We start from the raw sequence: 11,886 nt of genomic DNA on the forward strand, positions 1-11,886 counted from the left end.
AAACTTTAAAAAATGTGATAAGTCTCATTACTCTAAATTTATTACGGTTCAAGAAAAAATATTAATGTTTCTTAATTAACTATCACATCACATGTAATTAATGTAAAAAAGATAACTCAAATAAACGTCCAATATATATTTATTGAGACAATAAATGTTTTAAGCTAATACGTAGAGATTAATGAGAACAGTTTTCTTCCTTTTAATAAAGTAATAATAATGACGTTTCCTATTTTACTAGATGAAATAAAATTGAGAATTCATAAATTTATTATTATTATGTTCTCTGTTAAACCTATAAAAATAAAAATATTGTTAAAATTAAACAACTAAAATTGATAAAAGTTAGTATTTTTTTAGTCCAGCAAACAATATCAGAGAGAATGACGGTTGTATTCCTATTTTTAATTTAAAAAAATAAAGAAGGATAAAATTTAATTTTAATTGATGAGTATGGACCGTCAGCGCAGATAACTGTTAATTAATTATAATATTATTTCCTTAAAAGTAGTTCCAATTTTAATAATCGTTTTACTGAATTATTAATTGCTTCATTTTTTCTTAAGAAAACATCCTAGATCAATAAAACGTTTATCGAAAAATTATTAAATGTATTTATGCTATTATATTATTATTATTATCACCAGTAAAAATATAGATAATGTCATATTTTTATGTACATATGTTTTTTATGATAAAAATAATAAATATAATCGAAAATTTAATTTAATATTATAATAAATTTAAAATCAATACATGTTTTCATTAACTGTTATGTTTCAATTTTTCATCAATGAGGGATATTACTTTGTACATTGAAAGGTTTGTTAATGAAAATAAAAATTTTAAAAGTAAAAGTATGTGAAAATAAATTTTATTATTAGTGTTTACAAAATTATTATTATTATTATTATTTATTTTGTAAAGTGTAATTCCAAATCTCCTACAAATGAGTTTCGTCTATAAATAGAGAAAACGCAGCGAAGTTCCCCTCGCTGCAGTTGTTGGCTCTTTCGTTTTCTCTCTCTCTTTCTTTCTCTCTCTCTCAAAAACACTCTCCGCGTGTAAACAGAGTCTCTTGCATTGTATTGAACCTTGAGAGAAGGAAGAAGATGTCAGACGCGTTCTGCAGCGACTGCAAGAAGCAGACGGAGGTTGTGTTCGACCACTCCGCCGGCGACACCGTCTGCTCCGAGTGCGGCCTCGTCCTCGAGTCCCACTCCATCGACGAGACCTCCGAGTGGCGTACCTTCGCCAACGAGTCGGGCGACAACGACCCCAACCGTGTCGGGGGTCCCTCTAACCCTCTTCTCACCGACGGCGGCCTGTCTACCGTCATCGCCAAGCCCAACGGCTCCGGCGGCGAGTTCCTCTCCTCCTCCCTCGGCCGCTGGCAGAACCGCGGTTCCAACCCCGATCGCGCCCTCATCCTGGCTTTCAAGACCATCGCCACCATGTCCGACAGGTCACTTCCTAGGGTTCCAATCCAGATCCCCATCTTATACTATATTTTTCACTTTTGACCTCACTCAACAAATCAATTAAATGAATAAATGAATGAATCCAGAACGTGAACTGTTATATCAGTGTTTTGGGGAATTGGTATCATACGAATCATGATCCTTGCTTCCATATGATGACTAATGTCGTTTTATGTTTTATTGTAGTTTCTTAAAACGATTACCTCTTGTTGACTTTGTTTTTAAGTTTTTATCGTGAAATGTGATTTATGTAATGCTTACAATTGAGGAATTGGCTAATGTGGTTGGTGATTTTGCAGGTTGGGACTGGTTGCGACCATCAAGGTATGTTGTGTTCTTGTTTCCGACAGTTTTTTTTCTCTTTTTTTAATTTTTAGGTCATTAGAAGATTCTTGAGACTGCGTATGTGTTTGTGTCTAATAGCCTGTTTGGATACATAACTTGAAGTCTGTTTGAGAGCTTTTGGGAGCTTCTTTGTTATTGAAAGTTCTATTTTTTTTAGCAGGGAAGTGCTCAAAGGCACTTTTAACTTGTTTCCAAATAGGCCTTAATGAATATATGCTGTGGTTGTGAGTGAGGTTTGAACCACGAGTGCAGAGCTTGTTGAACTTGAAGTTATATTGAACTAAATTAAGTCGGTTATTCTATGGAGTTTTATGTCCATGTAAATGTTAATTGAACTAGGCTATTTTGATAAGATTCGTTCTGATGTTTAGTGAAGTAAGCTAAGAAGAGATGACAGGGGTGTCATGAAACCGTGTATTTTTGTATCGACTGCGTGATTGTTATGATTGAAATTGTGGTTTGGATTTTGATTGGAAAGTTAACTGAAATTTTAGTGTAGCCAAACGAGTGCAATGTAAAATTTGTGTGGAGATCGGGGCAATCATTGCACATGGAAGGTACTGTGCATTAGGTTGTGTAGATGTTAGTGTTGAAGGTGATTATTGTAAAACAGCAAGCAGCTGCATTATTAGTAAGGGGACATTAATTTGAAGTCTTCATTTTATCTATCTGTTTTTATTACATAACAATTTCCCTTAACTTGTGAATATCCTTATACACTGTATATGATCATTGCTGTCGGTTTAATTAAGTCTTAGGCTTCAAAGCTCAAACAGAAATACAAAGTTTATTGAAACTTTGTAATTGTGCCAGCTACCTCATTGTATAGATTTTTGTTGAGTTACATGGTGTTCAATTACATTTTAATGGTACAGCTAAGGTGGTTTTATTTTGGCCTTTTGTAATTGTTGCTAGTGTAGTAGAATGCTATTAGGAGCCGGCAGAAGGTTCAGTTCCTATAGCTGGTTTAGGTGCTGCTGCCCCTTTATTGTGCTCGTTGCCTTTGGAACTTTGGAGACAAGGCATGCTTTAATTACTAGAAACTAGAATCCAAATATGTGGAATTGGGATCAATACCTTCCCCCTCCAAAACCAATTGCATGGAACCCGTAGAGTAGAAGGGTTAATTTTATAACCTGACTTTTATTTACTCTGCATTCTTCTCTTTGTAGTGTTAGTACTCAGTGAGGTATGTGATTTTTTTCTCCTGCATTAGAACCTTCTAGGCTAGGGTAATTTCATGTGCACTTTGTTAATGATGCTAATCTTATATTTAAACCAAAATTTTATTTACTTTGAATGCTAATCTTGTGTTGTTAATATATATGGCAATTTACTTTTTTCTCTGTTGTGAACACTTCTTACCTCAATGAGGTGTGTCTTTACATCATCTTTTGGTTCAGGGCTTTATAATCCTTCTAGGCCAGGGTCACTTCGTGTGCACCTGGTTCATGATGCTTGATCTATGTTACAAAAGTTGTGGGAGCCCAAAATAAGTTTTTTCTATTGTACAATTAGTGGGTTAGAAAAGTGCCTTCCTGAGTATGTGACCTATATTTTCGAAGCGATTAGTATGGCTATCTTCAAATTGACTTGGGGAAAGGACTAGATTACGATTTGGCAGTCCTCATCTCATGTCATGTCAAGCTTCTGAGAACCATGTTTATATAATCCTTTCATTGTCTCAATTTAATTTTGAAACCTTCATTTTAATTTTTCTTGTCCATCTTCTACTCTAGTTTTCATGTAAAATTAATATATTCACTTTTCTTGTTTTTTTATTGGTTTGAAGGATCGGGCTAATGAGATATATAAGAGGGTTGAAGATCAAAAGTCTAGTAGAGGAAGAAATCAGGATGCTTTATTGGCTGCTTGTCTCTACATTGCTTGCCGACAAGAAGACAAACCTCGTACTGTTAAGGGTACTGCTTATGATTCTTTTAACATCTGGATGCTTGCCAATTTATCTTTCTGTATGTAAATAAGCTTCCCTGAACCTATGGATTTCAACTAGAAATTTGCTCTGTTGCCAATGGGGCCACAAAGAAGGAAATTGGCCGAGCAAAAGAGTACATAGTAAAACAGCTGGGTTTGGAGAATGGTCAGTCTGTGGAGATGGGTACAATACATGCAGGGGACTTTATGGTGAGTTTTCTCAATTGACTTCATAGGCATAGCTTTTTACTTTGCTACTTGCATTTGTGGAGCTAATTCATCTCATTATTTTCGATTAATGTTGCTGACTAATTTCATCTCAAACATCAGAGGCGATTCTGTTCTAATCTTGGTATGAATAATCAAGCTGTTAAAGCTGCTCAGGAAGCTGTGCAGAAATCAGAAGAATTTGATATAAGGTATATTTACTTTAGCTCATCTCATTATAGAGATTGTAATAGGTTGGTTGTTCACAGCTAAAGTGTGGTTTGTTCCAATTATTACATTACACTTTTAGTACTAAATGTCTAGTTTCAGCCAAAGGACTTATTTTTTCTGAGGGGAAAACAAGGTGGCTAAAGTTGACACATAGAGTAATACTATGAAATAAGATATCAGGTTAAGGTCAGGGTATTATAAATTGTCTAGATTGATTATCTGCTATGGTGTCAAACTTCCCTGTTTTCCACGGAGAACATGGTTACAGTCAGATTATGGAGTAGAAGAAACCTACAGGTTTTACATGGTGTGTGCTGCATCTGGGTAAGAAGTGGAAGCTGAGGAATTGGGGACATGTTTGTAAAAAGTGGGATCTCTTAGGTGTGCTATGCAAAAATAACTCGTGTTTTTGCATGATATGGAAACACCGTAGATTGTATTGCATGTAATTTTGATTTTATCAGCCAAAATAACTGTATTGCCCTCTGCATGTGTAGCTCTCACCAACCAGTTTTAGCTTTCATCATATTCAGAGATGTATGTTATGATACTAATGAACATATCTTTCTGCAATTTTTCAGGAGGAGTCCCATATCAATTGCTGCAGCAGTTATATATATCATAACTCAGCTTTCTGATGATAAGAAGCCTCTTAAAGGTTTGTGTCCTTAGAGAGTAACCTGGGGTTTGGGGGCATGGAGGACAAACTCATGTGAATGGGTTATTTGTTGATAGGTTTTTATTTGAAAATAGATTTGAAACGACAATTGCTTCCTGACAGCTTGTCTTAATGCAGATATATCAATTGCCACAGGCGTTGCTGAAGGAACGATTAGGAACTCCTACAAGGATCTTTACCCCCATGTTTCAAAAATAATACCAAATTGGTATGCGAAGGAGGAGGATTTAAGGAGCCTTTGCAGCCCTTGAATTGTAGAGCAAAACATTACCATCAATATTTTAACAAGTTAAAAGTTATGTCATTAGAGAGCATTTTGTTTCCCTTGTAACTGAACTGTTTATTAAAAAAATCCAAGTGCCTTTTTTATGAGTTATCATTCATTGCACCATTTTTTTAGACCCTCCTAATATGAGTTCTCGTTGGGAGCGAGGCAACAATGTATGAATTTCTCGACTCCTGCTAAAACAACATAGGCTTCTTTTTTATGCTGTCTGTCATCGCTTACTTCATATGGATCTATACATTGCGTTGTTGTGCTTGATTCTGCTGCATCCATGACATTTCATTTTGGACAATTGTTTCATGTCCTTGCATACGTCTCTTCATCTTTGTAAAATCGTTGTCTCATGTATTAAAAAGCTTTTCCATGAAATGTATTTTTATAAACATTATCGAATAGTTTTAACTATTTTACATTAATCAAAGGACATTTCTGGAATAAATAAAACTTTCACTATCGAATAGGCTAAAACATATTATAAAATATTCGACTTGGAAATTTTTTAATAATTCTCGGTTCCTGAAGCTTTTGGAGTAAATTTTGAAAAACTATTATAAAATCAAGAGCCTTTCGAAATTGAAGCACTGAAGCACACATATCCACCTTTTCTCCTAAGTTCACCTTTATTAAGAGCTGACAAAGATCAAACTCTTTATATTTTGAAACATATTTCAGAAAATATTTTAAATTGTTCTGGAAATATTATTCTGCAGTAATGAAAACTTTTATAATGGAAGTTTTTATTTTAAAATATATTTTTTCTGGAATGATTACGCAAAGTATACTTTAGAAAAACTTTTAACATATTTGGGAAAATATCTTTGAAAGCATACAAAATTTTAAAGTAATTTCTTTATCACATTAAAGAACAAAGAATATATGAAGGTGTAGGAAGTAATTGAATTGAATGGACCATCAAATTAGGCTGGGTATAGGTATACATAAATTATTACTTGTATGCCCATTCTCCGTACCTGTACTTGTGTGTGTTTTATAGCCCTAGAAAAATTGTAAGATATAAAAGAAGTTAGATGAAAATTAGTTAAAGTAAACAAACATAATTTGTTAGAGTTGTGCTACAAACCCTACAATGTTTAAACTAGTTTTCAAACCGTGTAACACAGGGCAACTTATAAGCAGATCAATGAAAAAATAATACTATTTTAATAAAAAAATTATATCATCGTTCATACTATATGTTAAAATTAAAGTATATATAGAAGAGTATCAAATATCAATGTTCATACATTTAAATCAGTCTCCATAATTTTGCATTACTTGTAACTTTATATTGATATAAAAAAGATTTTATTTATAATGAGCATTTATACCAATATTTTTTTTTTATCTTCGATTAATCTACAAAATAACTCAAATGTAATTTTGATAACCAGACTTTATAATAGAAATAAAATTTAAAATAAGAAGAATGTGTTATACTTTTTTTGTATTGTAATTATTGTAAATTTTACATTTTTAAAGAGTTTCAAAGATTTTTTTTAGACAATATTTTCAGTTGTCGTATTCATATTTTCATCTTGGTCTCAAATTAGAACTTTCAATTCTTTATTTGTTTTTAGGTTTAAACCTCTTTTTGGTGCCTAAGTTATAAGTTGATGTTTAGTTTAGTCTTCGTTTTTAAAAATGTCAATCTTTGATCCCTAAAGTTATAAAAATGTTTCAAATCAGTCTCTGTCGTTAAATATCCACTAAGGGAGTTAACTTTTTCTTTCTCTCTCTTATACTCTGAATTTCTATGAGAAAACAACACCTTTTGCAGACAATTTTTTTTTCTAAAATTTTGTTGGATCATGACTCAAGAATGTTTTGCTTTTGCCTATTGCAGTCATCACCGATTCTCCAAATTCAATTTTTTTTTTCTCTTCCATTTCAGAAGTGCATAACACAGAGCTCTCTGAATTGAATCTAAAGTTCAGCAAAGTCATGAACCAAAAGCTTCTCTTCTTTTCCATAGTAGAATGCAACGAGAGGGAGTAGATTGGGATGTGACAATTTTCCGAGCCTGTTCGTGTGGTCAAAAAACTCTTTCTTCCCTACGTCGTTCATGTGCTTGAATCTCTTCACTATTGGATTTAATTCAATCAACCTGTGATGAGACACATGCCGTGAGGCGGCTCAAACCTGTATCATCCATTACTGGAATGCCAACAGTTTCAATCAATCTATTGTCCTCCAACTTTAACAACAACTTAACAGTTCCATCAGCTGCAGTTACAGTTACAAAAATAAGAGACCGCCCCACCATCAATCCAGCTTCTTCAAGATTATTCCTAAAACCCTCAGGCACAGTAATGTAAGAAAACCATAACACAACCATAATTAAATGTTAAGTCTAGAAAAACGTAAAAAGAAAAAAAAATATAAAAGAAAGGGAATGAATAAAAAAGAGTAGAAAAATAATAATAAACCCACACTGATAGAAATCCTTAATTTCTCTAAACTTCCTATGGTATAAGAAATGATAAAGTTACTTGCCCATGTAGGTTTCCTGAAAAAATCGAACCAAAAAACGAGAAATTAAAATATTTTTTTTTCTTTTATATTTTGCTCCAATTAAATTGGAAAAAGATGATAAATTTACTTGACCGAAGTTAAGGGCAAGCTGTTCCAGCTCCTTCTTTGACAAACCAAGGAGAACCTGAGACGGAAATTTGACAAGTGGGGACATGGATGCATGCACAATGGACGAGAAATAAGGTTGGACCTAGGTGCGATATGGAGGTCGCACCGTATGTGCGAGTGGCATGGAGCAGTTCTGAATCAGCGCCAACATTGAATTGGAGTGTAGTTGAATCTTACCTTTGCTTCTTCACTTTTGGCTTTGACATGAGATGAGAAGAAGATAATGAAAACTCATAAAATGAACAAGAAAAAAACTGTTGCTTAGATCCTTAAACCTTAAATCCTTACTTTTCTTATAACATTCATCACCACCACTGGCCCGTTCAGAAGCATGGCCTTGTAAGTGGATCCAAAGCTGCCACTCCCCAGAACCTCAGCCGAGGCCTTTAGCAGGTCTTGCAAGTCAATCCCCTCCCTCTGGTTCCCGACGAAGTTCAACCCTTCGTCTTCACTTTTCTTGGATTCAGCTGTCAAAACAATGAATTTGGACTCGCTAGAAAATGGAGTAATGTTGTGGGGTTGTGCATCTTCAAAAAACTTTTAGAAAAAAAAAATTGTGTGAAGATGTTGTTTTCAGATAAATTTAGAGGAGCACAAGAGAGAGAGAAAGAAAAAGTTGTTATCTTAACAAAAATTCAGAGGATAAGAGAGAGAAAGAAAAAGTTAATTCCGTTAGTGGATATTTGACGGCAGGGACTAATTTAAAACATTTTTTAAACTTAGGGATCGAAGATTGACATTTTAAAAAACGAGGACTAAACTGAACACCAAACTTATAACTTAGGGACCAAAAAGATGTTTAAACCTTGTTTTTAGTCTAGAAGGAACAACATGTGAGTGAATACTGGAAGCGGCAAATACAGTCCAATAATAAATTACTTTTAATTATTATTAATTGTTATTGCAAAAATAAATGATATTTAAAATGTATTTTTTGAAATTTAAAAGACAATCCAGAATCAAAACACACTAGATTTATTCTTGGTATAAATATATTGTTTTCAATATTTTTTCTTGTAATTACATTAACAAAAATATATTCATTTTTTTTTCTGACATAGTAACTTGCAATTTGTGTAGTTACAATTCAACAATTTTTTTAAAAACATAATAGGCACATCTTTTTTTTTTCTACATTTATACTTGTGCGGTGCATCATGGGATTTTAAAAATTATAATATATTTATTATATTAATTTGAGATTATAAAAATATAATTATAGTTTAATATAAATGTTTTATTTCATAAAATTAAAAATAATATTTAATTTTTTGATAAAAGCGTATTTAAGTTATTTATATATTTTTAATAACATTTATTGTATATAATTATTTTAAATATAGATTGAATTTTAAAATTAAGATTTTAAATTGAATTCTAGATCAAACATTAATTAAACAATGTAGAAAGTTGTAAACAGTAGACTATTATAAACAAAAAAGACGAGCAATCATAAATTGTTCAGTAGATTCAATAAAAGTATAAATTTTGGATGATAAAAGAAAATGAAAACTAGAAAATGTAAAAGTACAATGTAGAAAAACATATAGAATTGATTATCTAAAAATATGCCAAGAGTTTATACCACTTATATCAAATTTTTACTACTAAAAATCCTATTTTTACACTAAAACATCCTACAACTTCAACAAATTATTATCTCTTTTGTTTGGTAACAAATTTCAATCTACCAACACCTCTAACAAGTTTTAAATTACTTCATAACAATCTAATGACAATAATTTTCTCACTTAAGCCCATTTTTCTCAAACTCACTCATAACTACCTTTCTTTTTAGACTTAATAACCTAAACAAAAGACTATTCCTCAATCTAAACACTTGCATCCCATTTCAAACCATCATACATATTCACCACACATAATCAAGATAGTAGAAACATTCTAAACACTTCATACCAAGCATCAAAACATCATCTAATCATTTATCATCATAAAAAAGACAAATATTATTAACATCAACTTAGATATTTTCACTCAAATCAGTTTATCACTCAACCTAACTCTAACGACACTTCACCGATTTCTTGAAGGGTAGGAAATTTTCTAAACGAACCTACGAAAAACCAAATTGGAAGCGGAGAGAGTCCTTAGGACTTTAGATTAATTAAGAATGAGTAGAAGAAGCAATATTACCATGCAATGGCACTTGCTTCTTCCAAAAACATATTAGGAACGAGAGAGGAAAAATGAGTCGAAACTTACTTGCTCTATGACACAAATTGATTGGCTAGAAATGTAGACCTTATCGTCGTGATCAATTAGACATCTCCTCATCGTCAAAGAGATGACTCAATAGTCAGAACTCTTAGAGAGAAGATAGAGAACTTTAAAAATGTGATTTTTAGAGAGATGATAAGTTTTAAAATAATGAAACTCGTTTATAACAAAACTATTTATGAATAACCCCATTTAATATTAAAATAATTGAATCTCACTATTTTTAGACTACCACCATTTCTAAAATATCATTTTTGGGTTTCACATTATTATATTATTAAATTTTATTATGTATTATAATATATTCTTACATTGTTAAGAATCATAAAATCTTTGAAACTCTTCATCTTTTAAGTTTTCTTTCCATCTTAAATGTAAATTCTTTTGAAAGGTTATGAATATGTAAAAATTGTTCAAATGCATTAAAAGGTTTCAAATTTTTTTAGTTTTTTATTTATTTTGAATTTCAAAATTAAATTTGTTATCACACTTTTACATTTTTTGCCATTTGATATTTGAAATTCAAATTTTGTTACCATGTATTTTAAATTTTCATTGTTGTTGGTAACACGAATCTTAACTTTTTTTAAAGATTGAAGTTTAAATCATCACTTATTTTTAATAATATTTAGTGAAGTTTAAAAGTTAAAATCCAACTTTCGTTAACAATATTGATAGGGTATGGGTTGATTTTGAAATTGTAGAGGAAGCTTCTAACTTCCTTTAAAGTAATTGAAGCATTATAGATTTGGAGCCATTTCGCGAAAGATTTGTGTAAGCATTACGAGCCTCCATGGCCATGTATTCAAACTTCAGACAAAGACTTATTCAAAGTTTAACGAAATATACAATATCAATAATAATTGAACATTATTTTCAATAAAAAAATTTGAAACACAAGGTTTATGAATTTCTTTTTTCATATATTCAATTTTTTTAATCTTTATTTAGTGCGAGATTTAAACTAATTAAACATATATTTTTAATAAGTTAATGCATGCATTCATGAACAAACATATATAATAAGTTTGCATATATTTATATTTATGTGGATAATGATACTTTGACAATATTATTTTACAACATTTTAACACTATTTACGTGTTATTATGTGATTGGTCTATGTTTGTGTTTAGAGTTGTCAAATTAGCCCACTTGATAGGCCCTGACCCTAACTCATGTGGGTTAGGACCAAAAAAGCCCACAGGACCAAAAATAATGTGTTGAAAAAGCCCACAGGGCCAAAAGCCCCTAAAGCCCTGTGGTCAGGGCTAGCCCATGGGCTTTTCTTTTTATCATCATAAAAAAGTAGATAAGTTTGGTTAAATGTAGGAGTCTCAAAAAGTGGATAGAAATGAAGGATATTTATTTTTATATTGATTTAAATTTTCATTTCTACTCTCATTAAATTAAATATAAGTCTTATATCTTATATTTTATACATATTAATCTTTAATTAAGATTTAGATTAATAAAATAAATTTACACAATCTCGCACTGGAAAAAGTGGTGGCAAGGGATTTTGTCGGTGATACAATAATAGTTGGCCGTTTTATATAATATGTGTGTATGCATAAAATTTTATAAAAATTTCAAATATTTTTTATTATATTAATATGGTAAAAAAATATTAATCAACATATTAAACTGAAAATTCAATATTTTTTAAAACCAATATGTTATTAATTTTTACGGGTTAGAGATAAACTTTTATTGATTTATAATAAACATTATTCATGCATATTAATCATAAATTGTTAAAAAAAGTCGTATTAATTATATATATTTTTACTTCCTAACACAATAATCAATATCTGTTTACAAAATATACATTTTCAATCATA

The 11,886-nt window shown here is 31.2% G+C and overlaps 1 protein-coding gene across 1 annotated transcript; it reads left to right on the top strand.

The window, feature by feature from the left end:
- Positions 1 to 979: 979 nt before the first annotated feature.
- Positions 980 to 5,364, top strand: LOC106772666 (transcription initiation factor IIB). Its single transcript, XM_014659206.2, has 7 exons — positions 980 to 1,465; positions 1,781 to 1,805; positions 3,619 to 3,748; positions 3,841 to 3,971; positions 4,092 to 4,180; positions 4,781 to 4,857; positions 4,996 to 5,364. The coding sequence occupies exons 1-7, from the start codon at positions 1,113 to 1,115 to the stop codon at positions 5,127 to 5,129; spliced, it is 939 nt and encodes a 312-aa protein (XP_014514692.1). The 5' UTR covers positions 980 to 1,112; the 3' UTR covers positions 5,130 to 5,364.
- Positions 5,365 to 11,886: the final 6,522 nt, after the last annotated feature.

The sequence above is a fragment of the Vigna radiata genome, chromosome 8 (genome assembly GCF_000741045.1).
Source record: "Vigna radiata var. radiata cultivar VC1973A chromosome 8, Vradiata_ver6, whole genome shotgun sequence".
Classification (NCBI taxonomy): domain Eukaryota; kingdom Viridiplantae; phylum Streptophyta; class Magnoliopsida; order Fabales; family Fabaceae; genus Vigna; species Vigna radiata.